The sequence below is a fragment of the Sapajus apella genome, unplaced genomic scaffold, assembly GCF_009761245.1.
Source record: "Sapajus apella isolate SASKATOON/1434 unplaced genomic scaffold, GSC_monkey_1.0 scaffold170, whole genome shotgun sequence".
Taxonomy (NCBI): domain Eukaryota; kingdom Metazoa; phylum Chordata; class Mammalia; order Primates; family Cebidae; genus Sapajus; species Sapajus apella.
The window spans coordinates 823,421-850,355 of NW_022437110.1; the positions used below are offsets into that span (position 1 = coordinate 823,421).

Sequence of the window (26,935 nt, forward strand, 5' to 3'; positions counted from 1 at the left end):
CCTCCCGCCCTCCCCGTCCCCTCAGCCCCGAGTCTCCTCCCTCCCTCCCCGTCCCCTCAGCCGCGGGTCCCCTCCCGCCCGTCCCGTCCCCTCAGCCGCAGGTCCCCTTCCGGTCTCCCCATCCCTTCAGCCCCGTCTGCTCCCGCGTCGCACCGTCCGGCGCCGTAGAAGCCGCCCCCTGTCGGTAGGTGAGCGGCGCTGCGCCTCGGCCTGCGTTTACTCAGCGGGCGTCCGAGGAGTGTGTCCCGCGGCTCTAGCTCCCCCTGGCAGCCGCGGGGCGGGAATTTCGGTTCCGGAGCGCGGCCGCCCGGCGCGGGGTGCGAGGAGGAGGGTTCGCGCCTCCGGCCCTGTCCGGTCCCCGCCCCGACCCGGGTTCTCGCCGACCCGGGACTGGCAGAGGCCTGCCACGGCGGACGCGCCAGGCGGCTTCGCAGGGGCGGGCACGTGGAGCCGGGCCCTGGGCAAGAGGACGAAGGGCTGCCCGCGCTGGACTCACACAGAGGCACCGGGAAGCACGAGTGTATTTTAGGCCTGGCCTGTGGGCCGGAGTCCGAGGGGCCTCCTGGAGCGCTCCCTGGAGGAGGCGGGGCTTCGCGGGCCCTGGGAAATCAGAGAGCGGGCACGTGGTTTGCGGCGCCCGAGCGGCCGCAGGCGGCTCCAGGCGCAGTGCCCACGCCGGGCCGCCTGCGGGAGGAAGCGGCTGAGGTCGAGGCCGGGGTCGCCGAGAGAAGAAGGGCCCGCCTCAGCCCCGCCAGACGCAGTCCTGGCCCGGAGCCAGTCCGTCCAGGCCGACGGCGTAGCGGGAGCTCCAGTCTCGCTCAAAGAGCAGCCGCAGCTGCTCCTGCACCGCGGGCCGCGCCGGCCGCGCGCCGGGGCTCTGGGTGACCACCAGGCCCACCCCCGCCGTGCTGCTGAAGTAGTCCTCCGACCAGTTGGAGGTGCCTGCGGGGAGACGGAGGAGACGCTGGGGCGCCGGCCCCCGGGCCCCTCCGCTGCCCTCGGACTCCAGCCCGGGAAGCCCCTCGCTTAGGTGCGGGCGGGACCGCTGGTCGCGGTGGAACGCCACCCTCGCCGCTCGGGGACAGGCTTCCTGACTCTGTTCTGGGGCTCTGCGGGGCCAGGTGGCAGGCGGGTGGCCTGGTCCCCGGAACTGCACTGGAGACCCTCCCCCTTCAGCAGCAGCCCCCCTGTTTGAGGCGTCCACGCCGGCCACAAAGCCAGTCCTCCCTCGGCCGTTCCTGGCCACCCTGGGGCCCGCCCGCCGTGACCGCTCGTGTTCACCTATGTAGGCTGCCTTCTCCGTGACCATGAACTTGCTGTGGTTCACCCTGCTGAATGGGATGTTGGAGTGATTCCCCACGGGCACGATGAAGACTTTCTTAGGGGAGCAGAGGCAGCGCATTAGGCAAGGCGGGAGGAGGGCCCTGCCTTCCCCCCGCCGGCCGGGAGCTCGCCCTCACCACATCCACAGAGACGTTGGTTGCGGGGTCGCTGAGCGCCTGCAGGGACCGCAGGTAGGGGAACATGGTGGGGTCCGTGTTGAGCCCGCAGCCGACCAGCAGGCGCACTCGCACGCCCTTAGCGAAGGCCGCTGCGCGCAGCGCGTTGTCCAGCACTGGCCAGTACCTGGGGCAGGGAGGGGCGGAGTGCTCCCTATAAGCCCTGGGCCCAGGTCCCAACAGGAGGGGACGTGCCCGGGAGCTGCCAGTCAGCAGAACAGGCCGTGCACCTCCCACCCAGACCTACTTGCGGGGGTGGCTGAAGCGTGTGGTGGGGAAATACTCCATCACTGAGGCGTAGATGAACTCCTGGGCGCTCCCCATCACTGACAGCAGCGCCTCCAGGTCCGGAGTGCGGCCCCGGGGACAGAGCACCGGCGGTGATGCCTGTGACGGGAGAGGGGTCCGTGAGGGCTCTGCCAGCCTCGCCCATTCTGGACTTGTGACCCCACCATGCACCACCCAAGAGGCCCCATGTGGTGGTGGAGGGAGGAGGCCCGGGTGCCTGGAAACGTGAGGAAATAAGGGGTCAGCTCAACAGGGGCCCTGGGGACTGGCCCTGAGGCCTGGTGGGGAGAGGGGAAGCAGCTGGCCCACCCTGGGCTCCAGGCTGGACTGACCTCACAGAAACAGTTCCCAGCCACAAGGAAACTTCTCCACTCCCTTCGGGGTGCCACCCCCCCATCTAGGGAAGCTTCCCTTGTTCTGATGCAGTCTCTGCTGCAGACTAGTTCCTGTGCTGGCTGGAGGGCTGCCCACTGCCACCCCTGTAGGCTGATGAAGGAGGATCTGCCCACTCCTCACTCTTCCCTTCCTTCTCTGCAGAGCAAGTGGGGTTCTCCTCCCTCTCCAGTGCCCAGCTAAGCCCCTTGGCGCTGCTTAGCAGTCTGGAGACTCCCAGGGCCCCAGGACTTCCCACCACCTCCCAGGCAGCCTGTGTTCCAGGGATGGTGCTGCCTGGAGGCCCTCCTGGAGCGAAGCCTGCCTCCAGGCACAGCCCAGAGCCTGCTGATACCAGCCTGCTGCTCACCCCAGGGCCACAGCCCCACCCACTGTGCTGGCTGCCTGAAGACCCAGCTGATGCTGCTGGTGTCTGCAGGGCCAGCCCAGTGGGTTGCCTGTGGGTCTGGCCAGTCAGGGGAGAACAGGGGGTTCTGATGGGCTTCTTCTCAATCTGCCTTACTGAGAAGTAGGCAGTGGTGGGCACCCCATCAAAGAGGCCCCGGAAGGGCTGGAAACGGTTGATGTCAGATGAGAAGTTCTGAGGCCAGGTTTTGGGGAGGACAGCCTTAGGTGCCCCCAGCACCCAGTAGGTCTGGAAGGTCTTCTCCAGGTCTTGGGCCAGGTGGCTGCAGTTATAGATGACAGCGCCAAGCTCCTTCACCTGCAGGGACCAAAGTCAGGTGCTATGGGAGAAAAGCCCCTCTGTGGGACCTCCACTCCCCTCTACCCAGGCCAGGGATGCTGGGGGAGGTGCAGCTCCTGCCCGACTGGTCCCCACTTGTGGGAAGCATTGTCTGTAGGAATCTGTAATAGAGTGGCTGGTGGAAGAGTGCCCAGTGGGGCCCTGTGTCTTTGAATATTGTGTTCCAATGATCAAAGCAATACATGTTTATTACAAAAAAAAAAAAAAATAGAAAATGCATCAAGGCGCAAAGAGGAAAATAAAATCATTCTTAATCCCACCATCAAGTGATACCCATTGCTGCCTTGGCCACGACCATTCTTTGATATCTTTCATGCATTGCTTTTCCTAAAAAGGCTTGTATTTTGTAATCTGCATGTTTCCCTGGATAATGTGACTTAAGCATCTTTCCGTGTCATTAAATGTCACTCCACAGCATGAGTTCATTGGCTGTGTAGAATTCCACCACTTATTAGACCCATATGCGATTCTTTCTACCATGGTGCCGTGAACAGGACTACATGACTTTCTCCAGATGCGCTGAGATGTCAGGCCAAGTCCCCAGGAGTGCAGGAGGGGAAGAGCTCCAGGCGGGCCTCCTGTGTTAGGGCCCTGGCACTTACCTGTGTCAGGGACCGCCAGTCCATGTTGGCACTGCCCATGTATATGTGGCGTCCATCCACAACCCAGAATTTGGAATGCAAAACGCCCCTGGTGAGCCTCCCCATGGGCACCTGTCGTACCTGGGCACCTGGTGGAGAGTTCAGGCAATGGGATGAACTTGGTCTTGCTAAGTATCAGCTTCGTGGTGAACCTGATCCCAAGCTCTTGACAGTGTGGTGGACTCAGATGTCCTTGCAACAGTCCTACTAAGCTGCTGCTATTGTCATCCCCATTTTACAGGTGAGGACACTGAGGGATAGACAGTCCCAGGACCCCTCCAGAGCCTGCCTTTATAGCGACTGCCCATGGCCTCTCACTCCCCAGCCAGAGCTCCCAGCCTGAGCCTCACCCACAGGTCAGAGCTGCTGGGCTCAGCATAGCCTCGAGGCCACCCATGCTCTGCCCTGTGGGAAATGACACTTTTGGGTTCTTGGAGCCAGCCCTGTGCCCAGGTGAAGCTGACTCAAAGGACCTCAGAACCCTGGGTCCTGCCCTCCTGGGGTGTCCTGTCCCCAGGACACCATTCTCACCCCATGCCCCTTTTCCTTGTCCCATGGTGCCAGCCAGACAGTCTATGCCTGACGCCAGGGCAGCGAGGCCAAGCATGGTGCAGGCACCCACCTTGGGAGGCCAGGACCTGCAGGTCGGTGGAATTCCTGGCCAGTGTTGGGCTGCTGGTGGCCACAGCCAGGGAAATGTTCCTGCCCAGCAGCTGCTGCAGCTTCTGCAGAAGGGCCTCTCCCTGCAAGGCCAGGCCAGCCATGAGAGCTGACCTTAGGCTGCCCTCTGCTCCACACCCCCACTAGGACCCATGCCCTCCTCAGGAGGTCCACCTCTGACTGCCCACAGCTCAAGGTCAGGTCAAGTGTCTGGATGACCCTTGGTTGTGAGCCAAACTGCGCCCAGGCACAGTCTGAGTGCTCAGTCCCCAGAGGCCGAACTCCTCGACGCCCCTGCCCTGAGAGCCCCCAAAGGAGGGGCGTAACCCCTACTCCATGCTAGACCCTACCACTGTGCCGAGCCCCAGGCCTGAGACCCCTGCACAGATGGGCAGCCTGACTTGCTGTGTTTCCAGCACCAGGTTGTGGGGGGGCCAGGGCGAGGCGCACCAGCTGGGAAGATGAGTCGTTGACCCCGATGTCGGGCCCTGTGAGGGACCAGTAGTACGAGGCCACGTGGACACTCTCCTGGGCAGTGTCCAGCAGCTGCAGCCAGGCCTGGCCCAGAGGCTGGGCAAAGGGGCTGCCAGCTGCAGATGGCAGGTCCTGGGGGATGCTTTCCACAAGGACAAGCCTGTGAAGAGAGCCACACTGGGCTCAGTATGGGTGCAGGAGCCCCCAGCCCACCTCACATCACCTGCCCCATCTGGCTGCCAAGCCAGGCGACTGCTGCTCAGGTGACCCCTAGGCTGAGCCCAGACTAAGTGTGCAGGGGTTGGGTCGAAAGTGTAGGCAGCAAAACAGACTGGGTAGGATGGGCCTGAGCCAGCATGCTGCTGGGATGGGGACACCCGGGAGCAAGTTGGCAAGGAGCCTGAGAGGGGGCTGCCTGGCCCAGAGCAAGCTAGATTGGGGGTCCTGGCCCCACCCAAACCTGAGGCGCTGCCCTCGAGGAGCAGCTGCTCCTGAAGTGGGTGGAGTAAGCAGAGCCACAGAGCCCGGGGTCTGGGGTGACCTCCTGGTGTGGGCGGAGTAAGCAGAGCCACAGAGCCCGGGGTCTGGGGTGGCCTCCTGGTGTGGGCGGAGTAAGCAGAGCCACAGAGTCCGGGGTCTGGGGTGGCCTCCTGGTGTGGAAGCCCTTGGTGGTGGCCGGAGCTGGCCTGGAAGGGAAGGCTGGGCCGGGGGATGTGCAGGATGGCCCAACAGGCGCCACCAGGGCAGACCTGGGACTCCAACCCCAACCACAGGGAAAGAAGAGTGGGAGAGAAGGCTGAGGGGCAGGAGGGACAGTGACACTACCCTCAGGGGTGGCAGGACTCTGGCTGAGCCTCAGCACAAGCAGTGTTCTCCAGCCTGTCAGAGCCCCAGTGCCAGCTTCTGTTCGCTGCAAAAAGCACCCTACGCCTGCCCTGTCCCCAACCCCCACTCCAGCTCACACTGTGGGGGCCCTTCCTGGTGACCTGCACCTTCCTAAAGGAGCTGGCAGAGGGCTATCCCGCGCTTATCCCATGGGCAGACGCAAGAGCAGAACAGGCAGCAGCCTCAAACTGAGACCTGCCCATCCACCCACCCCACCGCAGGCCTCCATGGGCTCACTTACCTGCAGGAGTCCCTCTGCTGCCCGGTGTCTGCTTCCAGGGGCTCCCAAGCTGGGCTGGAACCATGCCCCCAGGACCCGGGCATGTCCTTGGGGTGCACCTGGCCCCAGGTGGGAGGAAGGGCCACTTGCCACAGGAGGTAGGTGAGAGTCATGGACCCTAGCCACAGCACAGCCAGTGCTCCCAGGACCTGCAACTGGAGGGGGCAGCACCCGCAGGCTCACCAGGATGGGTGGGGGCTTGACCTCTGGCTGGGCCATCATGGCCCCTCCAGTGCTGAGACAGAGACCATCTTGATTTCCCTGGAGCTGGGCTGCCGCTGGCGTGGGACCGGGGTGGACAAGGGACAGGGGAGGGTGATACAGAGAAAAGCCCCAGCCCAGGATGGTGGCGGGGGTCCGGGGGCCTGCAGCCCACTCTGCAATGCTGTGGCTGGTGGTCACTGTCTGTCCTCAGCAACCCCAGCAGGGGATAGAGGGAGGCTTGTCTTGCCCACTAGTCAGGGCACGTCTGTTCCCCTCCTTGAGGGTGGAGGCTCCCTCAAGGCTGCTGTGTCCTCTCCACTCTGGCTCAGAGCTCTGGAAAGGCCATTGATCCCAGCCACCTCCTCCCTGGGGCCCCCCAGTCCTACCATGCCAGCTTCTCTGTCCCATGGGCGGTGGGGCGGCGTGGCGCATGGCCACGTGGGGGCCACTGCTGCTCTCTGAAGAGGTTTCAGCATCTGCACAGGGCAGCCTGGCATCACCAGCAGCTCCAGCCCCACCCAGAACTGCCCTTCAGTGCCTGGGCAGCTGGGCACTGGGGACACCCCTGCACCGATACCCACACAAGCCCCTAAAAACCCCACTCCTGCCCAAGGTCACACCCTGGATGTTGGGGGGATGCTTTCCACAAGGACAAGCTGCGTGAGTGCGGGAACCTGCAGCTGGCCTCACATCACCTGCCCTGTACTCCTGGTCAGGCCAGAGGGACTGCTGCTAAGGCTGCCCCCAGGGATGAGCCCAGGCTGAGCATGTGGGGTGGGTGGGCGTCTGTGCCCGGCTGCACGCCCTGGCTTTCCGTGTCTCTCCTCTCAAGATCTCCCGCTCAGAGGGTATTTGGGTTTCAACCACAACTGAAACTGAGTCTGAAAGTGCCATTTCTGCTTTTGTCACTTGGTCCCCTCATTGCTGGCCTATAAATAACTGCTTCCCTCCTGGGCTGGGCTCCTGTCTTGGCCCCACGGCAGCCCCTCCTGGGAGCCACAGGGCAGAGGGGACAGCTGGGCAGCACCCCGGCTGGAGAGGCTAGGAGTGGAGAGGGCATAGATGGCGGCTGAGTAGGACCCCGGCACTGCTGGGGGACGGGGTGTCCTCTGCTGTAGGGACTCACTTTGTCTCCTCAGAGTGGTCACCCCACAAGGAGCTGGGACCCAGGCCGTCACGGCCCCGTGGGATGTGGGCTCTCACCCCCACTCCCACCGCCACCCCCAGAGCAAGCAGCCAGGCTATCTCAGGTGCCAGAGGTGCCCTCCCTGGGTGCAGGGAGGGGCCTGTGCCCAGCATGGTCCTCTGGCTGGCCAGCATCTGACTGAGACACCCATCAGGGCAGGAGCTGGCTGGCTCCTGGCCAGGATGGGGAGGTCTCTGAAGTTTGGGGCCTGGGCCTGGGCAGCACTGAGTGTCTGTGTCTGTAGCCAGGCTGGCACTGGGACCCAGGGGCTCTGTGGGTCTGGCCATTCACGGCGGAGCAGCCGGCTCAGCCTCCAGGTCTCTGGGGTTTGTCTGGGCTGTCCTCCCATGGGTCAGGGCTGAGGCCTTCGAGACCCTGGCCTGCCTCAGCATAGGGTGGGGAAGGCTGGGCCTGGGCTGTCTTCCCTGGAGACCAAGCATTACGGGGGGTTGGGGGTAGGCGTGTAAACCATGTGTGGGGACAGGGGACTCAGGCGAAGTCACTGTGGTCCAACTCCTCCCACACTGGGGAGTCCCTGCAGAGGTGGGTTGGAGCCACCCCCACCCCAGAGCTGAACTCTGGGAGATGCTCCCACCCACCCTGCAGAGGGGACCTCACGGTGCCCACTGTGTCCCCACTGTCCCTGGGGATTCAGAGCCCAGTATCAGGCCTTTGCTCCTCACCCCCCCCCCCACCCCACCAACTCTCAGGAGAGGAAACATGAAATCCTGGGCTGTGGCTGGGCAGCAAGGTGCTGGGGCTGTTGTTGGAGAGCTCCTCCCCACCCTCCCTGCACTCACCAGAGAGGGCCCTTGCTCCCCAAATGCTCCAGGCAGATGGGCAGCCCGGAGCACTGTAGCCCCGCCTCTTGCAGTTCCCATCTTGGACTTGGAGCCTGTCTAAGGCCCCTCCTGGGACCACAGACCCGAGAGTGCCTCACCACCTCCTCCTGCAATGGAACCTGGGAGACCGGTCAGCTGGGTTGGCTCGGGCTGAGAGACCCCTGGGGGATAGGACTCTAGCCCCCTAGTCCCATGGTAGATACGTGAGACCCTACAGACATCAGAGACCACGGCTGAAGGTGCCAGATTTCCTGCCCTCCAGAGCACTAGCCATGGCTGCCAGTCCCAAGCTGAGGTGGAGGAGGGCCCAGCTGTCACCTGGCTGGAGAGCCAGGGCCCTGGTTATCCCAGCTGCATGGACTGGGGAAGGAGCCAGTCATCTACAGGACCAGCTGGGAGTTGTATGACTCTCTGGACCTGGGGTTGCTGGGAGCCTGAGGCCATAGAGGCGGACAGCAGCTCTTTCCCCAGGCCTGGCACTTCTCGGCTGCCCTGGCCTCGTTGGCACATACCTCTGGGGGTCCTGCCTTGGTGTCCATCCTGGCTCCAGCCGCAGACTGCAGGCCCCGAGCTGACGGGGTAGGCTCAGTGTCTCCTGCACTCCACGCCTGCCTCCTCCGCTCTGCAGCTTTCTGCTACACTTCCAGCTACTTCCTCTTTGTTCTGAGAGGTCTCCTCTCATCCGGGACAGAAACAGATGTCTGAAGCTGGGTGGGGGGGTCTAGAGGGCAGGGCTGGGAACCTTTACCTCCAGGAAAAATCTATAACCCACTCCCTCGAGGTGGAGGCCCTCCAGTCACAGGCTATGCATCAGAGTCAAGCTCAGCTGCAGGCCACAGAGACCTAAGGAACGGTGGCTTAAGCACGGCCGTTCATTTCTCTGGAACACTAAGCAGGTCCAGGGGCTGGCAGGCGAGAGGTGGCATTGTTCCCCTGCCATTGGGAGCCAGGTCCCTCTAGCTCTCAGATCCCAGTCCCTAGGATCCCTACCTTCATGGCCTCACAGTGGCTGCTGGAGCTCAGCCGTTGTTTCTGTGTTCTTAGCAGAGGATAAGGGACATCCCAGAGGAGACTTCCTGGAGGTCCCACAGGGCGTTGTGATCCCCTCATTGCTGGCCTATAAATAACTGCTTCCTTTGATCTGCAGGGAACTTGATCTAGAAATTAGTCACGTGGCTACACTTAACTGCAAGGGAGGCTGGGCAGTGGAGGCAACTAGGGTCCTTATCCTGGAGGATGAAGCTGCGGCTACTCACTGGTGTATCTGAAAAGGTAGGCTTGGCTAGAGGCTCCCAGCGAGGGGCTCTGCCTCCCCCTCCCCACCTCTGACTGGGGTCCCTGAGTAAGGTCTGGGACCTCGACAACAGCCCCCACTTTCAGTGAGGTCTGGATGTCCACCCTGGCTCCTCCTTGTAAGAGCTATGTAGGGCAGGGGTCCAGGGTGCTGGCCTCAGGGTGCCTGCAGGACACCAGTCAGGAGGGTGCAGTTCCCAAGGATGGGGCCTGGTGGCTGCACCCCTGGGGCCAGTCTGGGTGGGCCAGGAAGTGAATGGGGAAGAGATCCACTCTCCCGCTAGTCCGTTCAAATCTCCCTTCATCTTCTTGCTGCCCCAATTTGGCCTTGGGGTCAGTCCTTACCTCCCAGCCATGGTCTGGGTGCCCCTGCTCTCTGGCTGGGTTGCTGGATGCCTAAATGCAGCTGTGCCCCAGGGATGCCCCGAAGGTTGGATCCTCCAGGGACTCTGGGTGAGAGTTACTCTGGGCATGGGGAGGAGCAGCCAGGTGGGCCCTGCTGTGACATTTGCAGAGCTGGGGCATGCGTATGAAGGGAGGCTGCCTTCTCCGCACTCAAGTTAATGGCAGTTAGACAGAGCAGGTTCCCTTCTGTCTTGACAACAATGGCATGTGAGGACCTGGAAGGCCAGGGGCAAGTGGAGGGCCCCAGGGCTCCTTGGAGCACTCTCAGAAGTCGGTGCAGGAGTGCCAGCCCCAGCCAGCCCCGCTCTCTGATGTCCCGAAATTGTGAGGGGCCTTGAAAGCCCACATGCTACACCCGGCCCGTGGGTGCAAGTTCATATGCAGTCCCAGAAAACCGTCTCGTCGCCTCCCCTGGCCACTTCTCAGGCCAGCAGGACTGGGTACAGCTCCGGTAGCTCTACCTTGGAAGGATGGATCCAGGCTTGGGGACATTTGAGCAGGGAGTCCTGGGCCCTGGGCTCAAGGCTTGGTGGACCATCTTCTTGACCCCTCAGGCTGCTTACCCTGGAAGAAAGACTGAGGCTGGAAGGGGTCTCTAGACTTGGGGCCCAGCAGGCTCCTCTGCGGCTCCAAGGCTGGGTGTGTGGCCGGGACCCACAGGAGGGCAGCTCCTTGCCAGCTCTGCTCCCTCCACAGCAGGCCCCCGCCTGAGGTCAAGGGCCCTTGGGGCCCATGGGTGTGGGGAGCGATTTGGAGCATTTCCCATGAAGCAAAACACTTTTTCTTTAATTTCCTTTTTTATTTAAAAAATTATCTTCATGGGAAAATCTGACTCATTATTGGTCAGCAGAGCTAAGGTGTTTTTTTCATCCCAAACAAGCATAGACTACCAGAAGAGGCTTATGGAAGCTCTTAAACCCCACAGCAAACACACCAGATGCGCGTCGCCTTATGGTGACTATGTCCTGATAAGCCCATTGTAGAGGAAAGCTGAAAATATTCTAAGGTGATAATGAAGAAAAAATAGAGATGGCCCAAATAACCAAAACCGGAAACAAACAAGAAAAGGAGACATTAAAACTGATAGCACAGAGATACAAAAGATCAGCGGAGACTACATGAGAAACTATACGCCCACGAACAGGAAGCCCAGAGGAAATGGAGCTATTCCGTGCAGCCTGCCAAGATTGAATCAGGAAGAAACAAAAAACCTGAACAGACCAATAAGGAGTAATGAGATTGGGTCAGTCATAAAGATCTCCCAGCAACAACACAAAAGGCCTATAGACGGGATGGCTTCACGACTAAATTTTACCAAACTTACAAGAAAGAACTAATGTTACTTATCCTCAAAGTGTCCCAAAAAACTGGAGAGGAAGGATTCTCTCTAACCCATTCTATGAGGCCAGCATTACCTTGATACCAACACCAGGCAAGGACACAAAAAAAGAAACAAACAAGAAACAAACAAGGAAACAAAAAACTACAGGTCAATTTCCTGATGTATATGTACACAAAAATCCTCAACAAAATACTACAAATTGAATACAATAGCACATCAAAAAGATGATACATTATGACTAAATGGGATTTATCCTGAGGATGCAAGGATGGTTCAACATACACGAATCAATACAGGCGATATATCAAACCCACAGATTGAAAGACAAAAACCGTATGATTATCTCAATAGATGCAGAGAAAGCATGTGATAAAATTCAACATCCCAGCCGGGCACCGTGGTTCAGGCCTGTGATCCCAGCACTTTGAGAGGCTGAGGTGGGCAGATCACCTGAGGTCAGGAGTTTGAAACCAGTTTGAACAACATAGTGAAATCTCGCCTCTACTAAAAAATACAAAACATTAGCCAGACGTGGTGGAATGCGCTTGTAATCCCAGCTACTCAGGAGGCTGAGACATGAGAATTGCTTGAACCTGGGAGGTGGAGGTTGTAGTGAGCTGAGATCACACCACTGCACTCCAGCTGGATAACAGAGTGAGACTCTGTCTTAAAAAAAAAAAAAAAGAAAAAAGAAAAGACAACAAAAAACTAGGCCAAAAAAAAAAAAAATCAGCATCCCTTCTTCATGATAAAAAATCCCAATAGTCTCAAAAAGCAATTCACGCCTACAGTCTCAGAGTTTTGGGAGGCCAAGGTGGGAGGATCACTTGAGACCAGGAGTTTGAGACCAGCCTGCACAAACAGTGGCTCATAATCCCAGCACTTTGGAAGGCCGAGGTGGGCAGATCACTAGAGGCCAGGAGTTTGAGACAGGCATGGCCAACATGGTGAAACCCCGTCTTCACTAAAAATATAAAAATTAGCCAGGTGTGGTGGCACACACCTGTAGTCCCAGCCACTCGAGAGGCTGATGCAGGAGAATCGCTTGAACTCAGGAGGTGGAGGTTGCAGTGAGCCGAGATCACACCACTGCACGCCAGCCTGGGTGACAGAGTCTGTTAAAAAAAATAAATAGGCCAGGTGTGGTGGCTCACATCTGTAATCCCAGCACTTTGGGAGGCCAAGTTGGACAGATCACCTGAGGTCAGGAGTTTGAGACCAGCCTGGCCAACATGGCAAAACCCTGTCTCAACAAAAATACAAAAGATTAGCCGGGTTTGGTGGCAGGCGCCTATAATCTCAGCTATTCCGGAGGCTGAGGCAGGAGAATCGCTTTAACCCTGGAGGCGGAGGTTGCAGTGAGTCGAGATCACACCATTACACTCCAGCCTGGGTGACAAGAGAAAAAAAAATCATGCAAAGGATCTAAACAGACATTTCTCAAAAGACATCCAAATGGCCAACAGACATACGAAATAAACTTAGTATCACTAGTCATCAGGGAAATGCAAATCAAAACCACAATGAGATACATCTCGTCCCAGTTAGAATGGTTGTTTTCAAGAAGACGAAAAATAAATGCTGACAAGGATGCCAAAAAAAAGGGAACTCTTATAACGCTGTTGGTGGGAATGTAAATTAGTAAAGCCATTATAGAGAACTATATGGAGGTTTCTCAACAAACCAAAATTAGAACTACCATATGATCCAGCAATCCCACTACAGAGAATTTACCCAAAGGAAAGGAAATCAGTTTATCAAGGGGGTTCTTGTGCACCCATGTTTATTGCAGCACTATTCACAATAGCCAAGATATGGAATCAACCTGTCCATCAAGGATGAATGGATAAAGAAAATGTGGCATATATACACAATGGAACACTGTTTGCTCATAAAAAGAATGAAATCCTGTCATTTGCAGCAACATGGATGGAACTGGAGGTCACTATGTTAAGAGAAAAGCCAGGCACAGAAAGACAAACATCATATGTTCTCACATGTGGGAGCAAAAAAAGTTGACCTCTAAAAGTAGAGGATAGAACGGTGGATCCCAGGGTCTAGGAAGGGTGTGTGGCTGTGTGAGAAACAAACTCAGCCATCCAAACCCAAAGAATGGACTCAGAGACCCAGAGAACAGCGTGAGACTTTTAATGACAGTCTTGCAACATTGGTTGTCTGATGGGCAGGCACACCCAACACACTTTCAACAAGCAGTTTATCCCCTAGTGTGCAGGTCCCACCCCCGTTCCTCATAGGCTGAGTACTGTGGCGGGGGGCGGGAGTCACAGTCTTCCCGGACATCGCCTATTGGTTGTTGGGAAGGGGCCTTAGGTGTTTTCTTTAGGATTGTCCTGCTGCATTTTGTTACAGCCCGCAATGCATTGCAATCCTGGCTAGCTCAGGGGCTCTTCAAGTACTTGACTTATGACCTAAGTAGCTGGGCAGCCTGATGAGAATAGATAAAGTGAGCTGTTTTGCAGGCTAGTAAACTTTCATCTTAGACTAAACTTCTTTGGTTTGGGTGAGGGCAACCTAAGTGGCGGGGTGGGGGTGGGATGGGGGGGTGGACAACAAGCAGGTGTCGGCTGTCCAAGCAGGGGCCTAGTATGTCCTCTTTCTTCTGTAGTTTGCTGACCTAAGCCGACTTAAGGCACTTTGTCATGGAAATGGAGCACTGTATACGTTATTTCCTTCAGGTGGCGGGGAGGACAGAAAGAGGATGCTTCATGAGTACAAACACATGGTGAAATGGAAGGAGTCAGTCTAATGTTTGAGGCAGACTATAGTTGACAATGCAGTGTTTATTTCAAAACAGCTGGAGGAGAGGACTTGGAATGTTCCCAACACATAGAAATGACAAAAACTGGAAGTGATGGACACCCTAAATACTGAGTTATTACACATCCTATGCAGGTAATAAAATCTTTCATGTACCCTGTGAATATGTACAAAAATTATGTATCAATTAAGAATATATGTCAAAATTGCAGGCTGGGTGAGGTGGCTGTAATCCCAATACTTTGGGAAGATGAGGCGGACAGATCACTTGAGCCCAGGAGTTCAAGACCAGTATGGGCAATATGGCATCACCCTGTGTCTACAAAAAAATACAAAAATTAGCTGGGCATGGTGGTGCATGCCTGTGGTCCCATCTACCCCATAGGCTGAGACACAAGAATCACTTGAATCCGGGAGGCAGAGGTTGCAGCAAGCCGAGATTGCATCACTGAACTCCAGCCTGGGCAACAGAGCAAGACTCCATCTCAAAAAAAAAGGCATTTTGCATTTAATATCCCTAACCTTCTGAACATCATAACATAGCCTGACCTTAAACGTAATCAGAACACTTGCAGACATTTCTTTTTGTTATTGTTGAGATAGAGTCTCACTCTGTCGCCGGGGCTGGAGTGCAGTGGTGCAATCACGGCTCACTGCAACCTCTGCCTCCTGGGTTTAAGCAATTCTTCTGCCTCAGCCTCCCGAGTAGCTGGAGTTACAGGCGTGTGCCACCATGCCCAGTTGTTGCACACTTTTAGTAGAGATGGGGTTTCACTATGTTGGCCAGGCTTGTCTCAAACTCCTGAGCTCGTGATCTGCCCTCCTAGGCCCCAGCAAAGTGCTGGGGTTACAGGCGTGAGCCACCGCACCCAGCCAACTTACAGACATTTCTGAAAAGAAGGCATAAAGGCCGGGTGAAGTGGCTCACGTCTGTAGTCCCAGCACTTTGAGAGGCCAAGGTGGGAGAATCACCTGAGGTCAGGAGTTCAAGCCAGCCTGACCAATGGTGAAATCTCGTTTCTATTAAAAAAATATTAGCCAAGTGTGGTGGCAGGTGCCTGTAGTCTGAGCTACTTGGGAGGCTGAGTCAGGAGAATTGCTTGAACCCGGGAGGCAGAGGTTGCAGTGAGCCAAGATCATACCACTGCACTCTAGCCTGGGTGACAGAGTGAGACTCTGTCTCAATTAAAAAAAAAAAAAAAAAAGACATACATGGCCAACAGGCATATGATTTCACCCTAGAGTTGGGCAAAGTCACCTAACACAAAGCCCACCTTATAATGAAATATTAATATCTTGTGTAATTTATTGAATACTACACTGAAAGTGAAAAACAGAATGGCTGCGTGGATGCTCAAAGCGTGGTTTCTACTGAAGGTGTATCACTTTTGCACCATCATAAAGCTGAAAATCATTAAGTTGAATTGTCCTAAGATGGGGACCGTCTGTACTCGAATCGCGGGGAGTGCAGCTTTCACGAAAGGAAGAGTCAACTGATGTGGCAAACTTCATTGTCTTATTTAAGAAATTGCCACAAGCATTCCAGTCTTCAGGAACCGTCACCCTGATCAGTCAGCAGCCATCAACACTGAGGCCAGACCACCACCAGTAGAAGATGACAACCCCCCGAAGGCTCAAATGATCATTAGCATTTTTTAGCAATAAAATATTTTAAAATTAAGGTATATTCAGTTTTTTTCAGCTTAATGCTATTGTACACTTACTAGACTATGGTAAAGTGTAAAGATAACTTTTATACGCACTGGAAAACTAAAACATTTGTGTGACATACTTGCTTTATTGCAGTGGCCTGGAATTGAGTCGGCAATACTTACAACATATATGTGATTCCTGCTGGCAAGGCATGATGAAAGCTTGAATCTTTCTCTCTAATTACCAATTTTCAGGGTAAGGGTTTGTGCAATGGGCCATCTCTGATGGTGGCATATGAGTTTTTGTTTGCATTTTGCTTGAGTTTTCTTTCTTTGACTGTTTGATGTATCATGATGGACTCATGGATTATTATCTATTTAGTGTGTTTTGCTCCAGTTCAGTCATCATTCTTTGGTCAGTGGGAGTCCTTTCATCATTTTTGCTGAAAAATTTTAAAGTAATGGGCAGATATAAATGATATTTTACCTCTAAATACTTCAGTATGCATTAATGAATAAAGAAAGAAAAAATCGTGCATAATCACACCATTACCCCCACTAACAAAAACCAATCGTCCTGGCCACGATATTCTGTTTTCTTGATTCCAGTAGTCTCCACATCTCAATTCCACTGCTTTCTGGCACAAGATGTTCCAGCCTTATCTTATTACATGTTTCCTGCACTAGACTGGACTCAGCTCCTTACTGAGGAGTCCATGGATCTTTACAGTGGGGAATTGGCATTTAGAAACCCAAGTTAAGGCTGGGCACAGTGGCTCACGCCTGTAATCCCAGCGCTTTGGGAGGCTGAGGTGGGCAGATCATGAGGTCAGGAGATTGAGACCATCCTGGCTAACACGGTGAAACCCCGCCTCTACTAAAAATGCAAAAAATTAGTTTGGCATGGTGGCACACACCCATAGTCTCAGCTGCTCAGGAGGCTGAGGCAGGAGAATTGCTTGAACTCAGGAGGTGGAGCTTTCAGTGAGCCGAGATCACACCACTGCACTCCAGCCTGGGCAACAGAGCAAGACTATGTCTCAAATAGACAACACACCAACAAACAAAGAAACAGAGAAACTCAAGTGAAATCATGAGTTCCAATTCAAATTTAACATTAAAAGTTCTTCTTAGGCTGGGTACTGGGTCTGTACCTACTTTTCCCTACATTTTGAAGTTTGTAAAAATGGGATAAAATATTCTTTTTAATTTTGGCAGTATGTGTAAATTTGTCTTAGATTTTTGACATCTTTATGGAAAGATTTTAACTTCTAAATTTATTTCAGGATTATAGAATAATTCTTCAGGCTTTTTTTTCTCTATGAATCAAATTTGGCACATAATATTTTTCTAGAAATGGGCCATTTTGTGTAATTTTTCGAGTCAACTTGCTAGATTGTTCACGTGGCCTCTGCTGCGTCGCAGAGCAGCTGTCCTGTCATTCCTCAGTAGGTTTTTGTGCCTCTTACTGGTCTTTTCCTTGGGAGATCTTGTGGCAGTTTTATTAATTTTTTTAAAGAAATCAACTTTATATATTTTAGTTCTAATTTAGTTTTGTTTCTCATTTGTTTCCGTTTTACCTTTATCTTCATCCCTTTACTTTCTTAGTGTATTCCTGTGGTTATTTTTAGGCTTCATTCAGTCGGATGCTCAACTTTTTTTTTTTGAGACGGAGTCACCCAGGCTGGAGTGCAGTGGTGCTATCTTGGCTCATTGCAACCTTTGCCTTCTGGGTTCAAGCGATTCTTCTGCCTCAGCCTCCTGAGTAGCTGGGATTACAAGTGCGTGCCACCACGCCCAGCTAATATTTGTATTGTAGTAGAGATGGGGTTTCACCATGTTGGCCAGGCTGGTCTCGAACTCCTGACCTCAGGTGATCTGCCCACCTCAGCCTCCCAAAGTGCTGGGATTAGAGGCGTGAGCCACAGCAGCTAGCTAGATGATTAATGTTTATATGTATATATGGTCATTTTGTTTACAACAGAAACTCTGGGAATTCAAAATTAACATCCTTGCCTGTGAGCTTCTTACAGACACCAGAAAAAGTTTCAACCTTGTGTTCCACATCGTGCTGCTACTGTGTTTTGACCAAATGAATCTTTATGAGCTGCTACCATCCAGTTTCACCCGGATTCTCTTGCCCACAGGTTCACTTGTGAAGACCAAGTCCTCAAGGATTGCCTCGTGCACAGCTGTCAGAGTGCAGCTCCCAGGACGTTTTGGCTTATTTTTTTGTATGGCTTTTTCGAGTTGGCTTAGGCAGAATTCTCCTCTGAGCAATAAAGACAACATGCTGCCCACTAAACTTTTTCTCCATTCGCGTAGTATCCAGACTTGGATATTCTGGAGAGATTTCAGTTGAGAAACGGAAACAAAGATTATAATAGCTTTCTGACCACCGGCAACTTCAATTTCCTTGGCTGTCATAATATTCAGCTCCCTGAGCTGAGCCTTGAGGTCCCAGTTCATCTCCAGCTCCAGAAGAGCCTGGGAGGTGCCGGACTCAAACTCGTCCAGCTTCCCGCCATTGGGCTTCACGATTTGGGCACTCGAACTAAACCTGGCCTTCTCCCTGCTGAGCACCAGCTTAGGGAGACTGGATGCCTCACTTTTTAGTTTTCAGTTGCTCTTCTTTACTAATGTAAGTATGTAATGAATAAATTTTCTGTAGAATTCTGCTTTTGCTGCATCCCACAAAATTTCCTACGGAGCACTGGTATTATTACTTAGTTCTAAATATTTTACATTTTCTTTCCTTCGTGAATGATTTAGAAATCTGATATAGCCAGATGTGGTGGCTCACACCTGTAATCCCAGCACTTTGGGAGGCCAAGGTGGGCAGATCCCCTGAGGTCAGGAATTCAAGACCAGCCTGACCAACATGAAGAAACCCCATTTCTACTAAAAATACAAAAATTAGCCCAAGCTGCTCTGGAATTCCTGGCTCAACCAATCCTCCCATCTTGGCCTCCCAAAGTGCTGAGATTATAGGCATGTGCCACTGTGCCCTGCTCCCTCCTTCACTCTTGAATAATACCTAAGTTGTATACAGAGTTATTGGTTGTTATATTCTTATAATTTGAAGATACTGACTTCTGAACCATATTGTGGCTATGGAGAAATATGCGCCAACCTAACTGTTGTTCCTTTGAAAACAGTTTCTCTTATCTCTCTGTTTGCTTTTAAGGGTTTCTCTTCGTCTTTGAGGTTCGGCAGTGTCAACGTTATGTGTCCAGGTTAGCTATATTCCTCTGTGTTCTGCCTAGGACTTGTGCAGCTTAAACTTAAGGATTTGTGCTTCTGGTTATTTCTGTAAGAATCTCAGCCTTTATCTCTTTGACCGTCGCCTCCTCCCATGTCTTTATCCTCACGCTGCAAAACTCATTAAATATATTCTGGGCTTTTTCATTCTATCTTTCATGCCTCATAATCTCCTTTGACATTTTACATGTCTTCATCCCATTTCTGCATCTGTCTAATTTCTGATGATCAACCTTCCCATATGCAGGTTGTTTCTTCAGCTCTGTTTATTAGTTGGTCAACTTTCCCTGAGGTTTCAATTTCTCACTGTGGAATTTCCCTCTCACCCACAGCCAGGGGATAGACGAGTCTCCTTGCCGGTTCACTGCAGCCACAAGTCAAGTTTATCCGGCCACTTTCCCTGACCTTCAAACACCCATCTCTGAGCAGAATTCTCAATTTCATCTCTTCCCTCTCGCAGCACAAGGCCTCATCCCCTTACTCAGTGGAGGGAACATCTTGGGTGCTGAGCCAGTAGGGCTATTTCTGGGCCCATAAACACCAGAGATACAGCAGTGTCAGCTCCCTGCTCATCCTGGCTTTCAGTTCCCCCTCCATTTCTGGCACATGGGGATTTCCCTTTCTTGCCTGTAATGGTGTCTAAGTTTGATTTTACTTTTAGCTAACATTTCTAGCCGTTTCAAGGGTAGGGATTAAGCAGTGAGGGTGAGGGGCTGAGAAGTTGGGCAGAGGGTGTTTGCTAAGAGGCAGAGAAGACATAATAGACTTTGGCAAACTCACAAGGCTCAGGAGATAGACACTGGCTGTCAGGCCTGCCAGCACTACCAGGACTGGGGTGGAAATTATTCAGAGAATAGAGGATCTGAGAAGAGAGCTGGACTTCTTGTGCTGGTTTTCCTTGTGAGGCAGTGGCTAATTCTCACTGGACCTGAGAGTCACGTTCAGCTCAGCTAATAGGCTGAGCCTTGAGTGGCTGAAGAGTTCAGTGAAACTTCACTAATTATGGCTTGAGGGAAGCAAAAAGGAGCCCAGGACTTCCTTCAAAGGAGGAGGGCGCTGCTAAGCCCTCCTGGCTTGCAGTTGAGACCCCAGAAGGGTGTGCCCTAGAAGCATGACAAAGAGGTAAATCAGAGGGCAAACGAGAGGTGGAACAAGCCCTATCATGGATACAGCCTGTCCCAGACAGCTCAGTCCTGACTTGACTGGGGTGATCTCTCCCTGCTCTGTGGCAGAGGACAGGGCGGGTCCTCTCTGATGGCTGCAATATCATCCAGAGATTGTACTTTTTCCCCCCCTAGTCACAGTGTCTGCTGTTTTAGATCAAGAGTCACCAGACACCTACAAAAATATATAGACCCGAGTTTAAAAGCAGGGGATGAAACTTGGAGCTTTGAAATGACTCTGACGACCATGTGCTGAGGAATAAGTGACGAGATGGAAATTTTCATTAGAGAAACGAAACCTTGAAAAAAATCAAATAAAAATTCTAGAACTAAGACTAAAATAACCAAAGTAAAGAGTGTGACAGATGGGTTAACAAACTATTAGTAGACAGAACTGAAGAGAGGATTAGTGAGCACTGATTTAGGTCAGCAGCCAACAGAAGACTGAAGCACACAGAGAAAAATGCATGGAAAATAGCATAAGAGACATGCAGGGCAGTCAGCAGACCTCACGCATCTGTCACTTGAATCCAAGGAGGAAGATTGCAAATGGGGCAGAACAACATCTGAAGAGAAAATGAGTGAAACTTATCTGAAACCAATGAAAGACTTACCGATTGCATATGCAAGAAGTGCTGCACATTTCAAGATAGGTAAATACAAAGGTACTCCTGAGCACACTGTAGTAAAACCACTGAAAACTCAATAACTAGGAGAAAATCAGTAACAGCAGGAGGCCGGGTGCCATGGCTGATGCCTGTAATCCCAACACTTTGGGAGGCTGAGACAGGAGGACCCTGTCTCTACAAAAATAAAAATAAATTAAATGAATAACAGTCCGGAAAAAAAAAAAAAAAAAGATGCCACCTTCAAGGAGGCAACAGTGAGGCTCTTGACCTCTCCACATCAACACTGAAAGCCAGCAGACAATGGGACAATATTCTTAAGGTACCGAGAGGAAAGAACTGCCAACTTGGGATGCAGTTTCAAGTGAAAGGGAAAGGCAAAATAGAAGCGTGTCAGTCGCCCTCCCCACTGAATTGAGAGAATTCCTCATGGCAAACATGCACTAATAAACAAGGCAAAACACAGCGGAGGCCTTCGGAAAATGGTCCCGAATGGAAACACGGAAATGCAGAAGGGAAAGAATGAAAGAGCGGCTGAGAAGCGAATACACTGGTGCGTTTCAACGCACACCAGCTCAGAAAATGAGATGATTTATTGTGCAGTTTAACCCATGTGCAGAACTGAAATGCCTGAGAATGACAGCACAAAAAGTGGGAGAGAGGCTGATGAATTTAAAGCATTAGAAGGACAGGACGCAGTGGCTCACATTTACAGTTCCAACACTTTGGGAGGCTGAGGCTGGTGGATCATTTGAGGTCAGGAGTTTGAGACTAGCCTGACCAACATGGCGAAATCTCGTCTCTACTAAAATTACACACACAAAAAAATTTAGCTGGGCATGGTGGCACATGCCTGTAGTCCCAGCTACTCAGGAGGCTGAGGCAAGAGAATCACTTGAACCCAGGAAGCGGAGGTTGCAGTCAGCCAAGATTGAGCCACTGCACTCCAGCTTAGGCAACAGAGTGAGACTCTGTCTCAAAAAAAAAAAAAGGAAAGAAAAAGAAAAATAGGGAGAAAAAAAAGAATGGCAAATGTAATATAGCAGATTTAAACCTAAATACATTGATAAATATAACAGAGGTATACTAAAATACTCCAATTAAAAGAAATATTGTCAGACTGAATATTTTTAAACAAGCCCCACCAAAGTTGGTTAAAAGGACAGAAATTCTTTGAAATGAGTTGGTTTAAGTAAGTAAATAAATAAAAAGGATGGAAAAAGATAAATCATAACATTAACTAGAAAAAAAGCTGACATAACTATAATAATATGAGACAAAATGGACTTCAGATTAAAAAAAATAAAACTAGAGATAAAAAAGACTTTATAATGATAAAAGGTCTCATCAACCAGGAAGTTAATAATTCTAAATTGTATATACCTAATAACATAGCTTTGAAATACATGAAGAAAAACTTCTAGGTCAGGCCTGGTGGCAGGTGCCTGTAAGCTCAATTACTCGGGAGGCTGAGGCAGGAGAATGGCTTGAACCCAGGAGGCAGAAGTTGCCGTGAGCCGAGATTGCACCACTACACTCCAGCCTAGGCGACAGAGTGAGACTCTGTCTCAAAAAACACAATAAAATGAAACAAAATACAAACTTACAGAACCAAAAAGAGAAACAAAGAGACCTGCTACCATGGTGGTGACTTTAACACAGTCCTTTCAGTAAGCAGCAGAATAAGCAGATGGAAGAAATTCATACGGATATAGTAGATGATTTGAACATAAATCATGAAGTTGGTCGAATTGACAAAAAACAACACCTCTCCAAAAAGAATTGGAAGGGAATATTTAACAATTATCAAACTTGTCCATATACTCAGTCATAAAGCTTTGTCTGTACATTTCAAGTGACTAAAATAATTTTAAGTATATATTCTGACCATAGTGAAAAGAGGCTACAAATTAATAACAAAAGAATAACCAGAAAATTCCCAAATGTTCGGTAATTTAACAACACACATCTAAATAACTGACAGACCAAGAAATAAATCACAAAACACTAGAAATTTTTTTACCTAAATAGTCGTGAAAATATATACACTTTATGAGATCAGCTAAAATTAAGTTTAGAAGGAAATGTATAGGCTTAAATCTGTATAGTAGAAAAGAAGATTAGCAGAAAAATCAGTGACTGTCCATGTCACAAAGGAAGGAAAGAAGAAGAAAACTCTCAGACAGGGAAGAAAGGAGAAAAGCTAACAAACAAAATTAAACCGAACAGGAGAAATTAATGAAAGAGAAAACAGTAAACAGATCACAGAAAATAGATAAAACCAAAACGTTGGTTTTATGAAAAGCATATTGAAACTGGCAAACCACAGGAAGACTGAACAAGACAGAGAAAAGGCACAAATCACTGCCATCAGGAGTGAAAATGGCGTCAGCAGCTCCCGCAGAGACGAGAAAGACAAGAGGATGTTAGGAACATTTTGATGCTATTAGATATTTTCTATTCTTATTTTTTTCAAATTTGTATTGCAGTATAACATACATCTGTATGGAAAATGAATTTATTTATTTTATTTTTGGAGACAGAGTCTTGCTCTCTTGCCTGGCTGGAGTGCGGTGGTGAGATCTCGGCTCACGGCAACCTCCGCCTCTCAGGTTCAAGTGATTCTTGTGCCTCAGCCTCCAGAGTAGCTGGGACTACAGACACCTGCCACCACATTCTGCAATTTTTTTGTATTTTTAGTAGAGACAGGGTTTCACCAGGTCAGGCTGGTCTCGAACTCCTGACCTCAGGTGATCCACCTGCCTCAGCCTCCCAAAGTGCTGGGATTACAGACATGAGCCACTGCTCCCAGCCTGATTCCAGGTCTTTAGATAATTCTTTCAACCAACTGGGAACCAGAAAATCCCTAAATCCATCTATGACCTAGAAGCCTGGGATTACAGGTGTGAGCCACCACACCTGGCATTTTTTTTTTTCTCCGAGACAGAGGGAGGACATTTCCTTGAATATCGTAGTTAATACCTTCCCCCCAAAAGGTGACCAGTGTTGTGACTTCTGCTGTCATAGATCGCTTTTACCTATTTTTGAAATCCTACGGCATGTAGACTTTGGTGTCTGGAGTCTGTTGCCCATTGTGTTATCTGGAGAGTCATCCATGTGTTACGAAATGTGGTTATTTTTTTTTCACTTGCAATGTCCTAGCCCAGGGCACAAACATACCAGACGTTATGTATCCATTCATTGTCAAGGCCCATGAGTTTGCTTTCTGTGGGGAGATTCTACCAACACAGCTGCTATGAGCAGTCTTGGACATGCCTTTTAAGGACTGAATGCACGTATTTCTCTTCGGCATAAAGCTGGAAGTGGAACTGCTGGGTCCTAGGTAGGCATATGTACAGTGCTGGTAAATTCTGCCGCTTTTTCCAAAATGGTTGACACACTATACTCGGACTTGCCATGCCAAGGATTCTCGTTTCAGCTGTCTCGGCAGATACGGTTATATTTCGTTATGGTTTCAGTTTGCACTTCTCTTTTTTGACAAACGATAGGTGGCATGTTTTCAGGAAGGTGTCTGGCCGCGTGGACGCCCTCCTGGAGCATCTGTTCACTTTCCCTGCTTTTTATTGAGTTGCCTATCTTTTTTGTCTGGCTTATAATAGTTATACATTTTGAGTCCAAATTATTTGTCCTTTTCACTCTCTTTAAGATGTCTTTGGGTGAATAGATGTTCTTAGTTTTCAGGTAGCCCAATTTATTAAGAAACTCCCGGCCAGGCATGGTGGTTCATGCCTGTAATCCCAGCACTTTGGGAGGCTGAGGCAGGTGGATCGCCTGAGGTCAGGAGTTTGAGACCAGCCTGGCCAGCATGGCAAACCTCCGTCTGTACTACAAATACAAAATTTAGCGCACACCTATAATCCCAGATACTTAGGAGGCTGAAGCAGGAGAATCGCTTGAACCCAGGAGAGGAAGGTTGCAGTGAGCCGAGAGCACACTGTACTCAGCGAGACTCTTTCTCCAAAAACAAGAGGAAATTCTCTTATGATTTATAGTTTAAGGAAGAACTTAAACTTATGCCACAGGTCACTTCTGCTTCAGGCCATGAGGGACAGGGATACAGGATGGGTTTGCCCTCTCACCTCAAACAGTGAGAAAATCAGAGGCGCGCTTTGCTGCAGGAGGAGAGGCAGGGCTGTGGGCTGATCCGGCCCTACCCAGGGGCAGTTCCCTTCTAAGGACCGTCCAGCGTCCTGTGCACCACGAGCCTTTCACCCCCAGCATTCTGGCACCTTTCACCCCCACGAGCCTGGCACCCCGGGCGTGCCAGCATTCCCAGGCCTGTATCACGTCCAAGGCGTGATCGACTCCAGCATTCTGCTGGTGGTTTTCCTGCCTCACCTGGCTTCCTTGCATGTGTGCAGGGAGTCCTCTGCTGTCACTGGGGCTCCGTGTGCTGTCCTCTCCCCGTTGCTGCCTCATTCTGCAAATTCCAGTTGCCTTTGCCTCCCTGAACTCTGATCTGGACCTCAACGCGGCAACATCACCACACTCCATGGGAGCCGCTCCGCGCGCTTTGGCCTGCAAGCCATGCCTTGAGCAAAGGAGGCAGGCGGGCTCACCTCATTTCTTTCTGTGCCGCCTGCTGTCCACTGTCTGAAAACTGCCGTTTCACATGTCATTTTCTCCTTGTTCAAGGTGAGAAGGCAAATCCAGCCCGTATCCCTGTCCCTCCCGCCAAAAGCAGAAACGGCCTATGGCGTGATTTTAAGTTCTTCAAGCTAAACCATGACAGTCTTCTCATTAAAATTTTATTTTAAGCAGAATTTTATATTTGAGAGTTTAAAAAGTTTGTCTTTTCTTGGGCATAATTTGAATGTTTGGCCATTTAATTTTTCTGAAAAATTTTTCTGAAAAAAAGCCATTAATTTTTGCATGGAAAAGGTGTGCGCTTAATTCTGTCTAATGGTTGCTTGTACTTGTCACTAGCAAGATTAATTGGACACAAACTACGTGTTTCACTCACTCTTGCAAATGACCCAAGACCCAAGGCAGGCCCTGAGCCACAGGCTCCCGCTGCCTGCGGGGATTTCTCTCCCCAACTCCGGCTCCGTGACTGCTTTCTCTGATTGTCATCTCACTCACTGTCCCCACATCTGGGCCACTTGGGCCAGGACCTGGGCATGTCCTCGGCCCTCTCTGCCCCTCCACTGGGGACCCAGTCCCTTCAGGCTCCCACAGGTTTGCTCCTTCCTTTCCACATGGCCCATCCACCATCCATGCCTCCCGTGCCCTCACTCCCAGTCAAAGCCCTCCTCCCTCTGACCTGACTAGACAAGAAACAAGAGAAGCTCACACTCCTTAGGGGAGGGCCTGGACTGTTGAGCCCACCAAATCACCACCCAGTGGCCCCTCAGGCCCAGCTCCACCCTAGGGCTGGTGCCCCTCTGCCCTCCTGCAGCCACGGGCGCTGGGGTGTCTGCTCAGGCTGACTTTCCAGCAGGTCCCGGGTCTCCAGGAAGGCCCGCTGAGGGACCCCTCAGAAGGCCCTCAGGGATCTGCTGCCAGGACTAAGGTCTCACTACCCAGCCCCACCCACAGTCCTCGCTGAAGGGGGCCAGGCCAGCAGTGACCGCCTCAAGCATGGCCCCGGGAGTGGCACTCGCATGGCTCAGATGGTGAGGCAGGGCGTGGAGGCCCCCGGTGGCCACACGAGGCCTGTGAAACGTGTCCTCACGTTTTTGGTGGGTTGCTCGGCTCAACCACCACCTTGCTAACTCAGATATATCCCAAGGGCGGGGGAGGGTGGCATCATAAAGGCAGTCCACCCAGGAACATCTGGTGATGTTCTCTCCACGGCCATCATGAGGAGTGGAGAGTTGAGAGGCTCGTGGCAGCCAGAGCACTGGGCTGCCGAGGTGAGAAGCCCACCCTGCTACTCCCACCAGGGTCTCGAGGTCAGCCGCACTGAGGACCTGAGCTGCTGCCTGGCAGCCCGACAGCGCATCAGTGCCATGACGAGCAGCAGGTGTCCTCCAAAGTCCTAACAGGGAGAAGGAACTGGGAGGGTGGTGGCGTTCACCACATGGCGACTGTGTGTGTGCCCACTGCCTATATTTATGCAGAATGAGCACAGTTTTAAACAGTGCTCTTGGATGCTGTCTCATGGAATAGTTTTCATCAATTAGCTCTTTTCTCTTTTTTAGGAGTAAACATCTGGAAATTTTGTTGCTTTCTAGCCCAGGCTGCCCCCTGCTGGCAGCATCTCTTAACTGCAGCCTACCCTGGTGCATCCTCTTGTGGGGCCCCACCCACCCCAAACACCCTGGATAGAGAAGCAAGGCCAAGGTGACAGGCGCT

General features: G+C 51.9%; 1 protein-coding gene across 3 annotated transcripts; it reads right to left on the reverse strand.

Moving 5' to 3' along the window:
- Positions 1 to 503: 503 nt before the first annotated feature.
- PLD4 (phospholipase D family member 4) lies at positions 504 to 8,782 on the reverse strand. 3 transcript variants are annotated; one of them, XM_032267590.1, is made up of 11 exons: positions 8,610 to 8,782; positions 6,456 to 6,545; positions 5,827 to 6,014; positions 4,677 to 4,860; positions 4,189 to 4,309; positions 3,528 to 3,655; positions 2,683 to 2,883; positions 1,747 to 1,886; positions 1,461 to 1,626; positions 1,282 to 1,378; positions 504 to 942 (listed from the first exon to the last, which is right to left on the reverse strand). In XM_032267590.1, exons 1-11 carry the CDS (start codon positions 8,634 to 8,636, stop codon positions 743 to 745), a joined length of 1,542 nt encoding a protein of 513 aa, XP_032123481.1. In that variant the 5' UTR covers positions 8,637 to 8,782; the 3' UTR covers positions 504 to 742. The 3 variants fall into 3 exon arrangements, with proteins under 3 accessions (XP_032123481.1, XP_032123480.1, XP_032123482.1); XM_032267589.1 differs by having other exon boundaries at positions 5,827 to 6,020; positions 8,610 to 8,699; XM_032267591.1 differs by lacking the exon at positions 6,456 to 6,545 and having other exon boundaries at positions 5,827 to 6,020; positions 8,610 to 8,781.
- Positions 8,783 to 26,935: the final 18,153 nt, after the last annotated feature.

Bases quoted from the DNA above. Each gene is read 5' to 3' on its own strand.
- PLD4 (XM_032267589.1), bottom strand. From the start codon at position 8,636: ATGGACACCAAGGCAGGACCCCCAGAG. The intron at 4,310-4,676 runs GTGCGCCTCGCC...CTGGCCTTGCAG, and splicing joins ACGACTCATCTTCCCAGCTG to GGAGAGGCCCTTCTGCAGAA. The intron at 1,627-1,746 runs GTAGGTCTGGGT...TCCCTGCCCCAG, and splicing joins CGCTTCAGCCACCCCCGCAA to GTACTGGCCAGTGCTGGACA.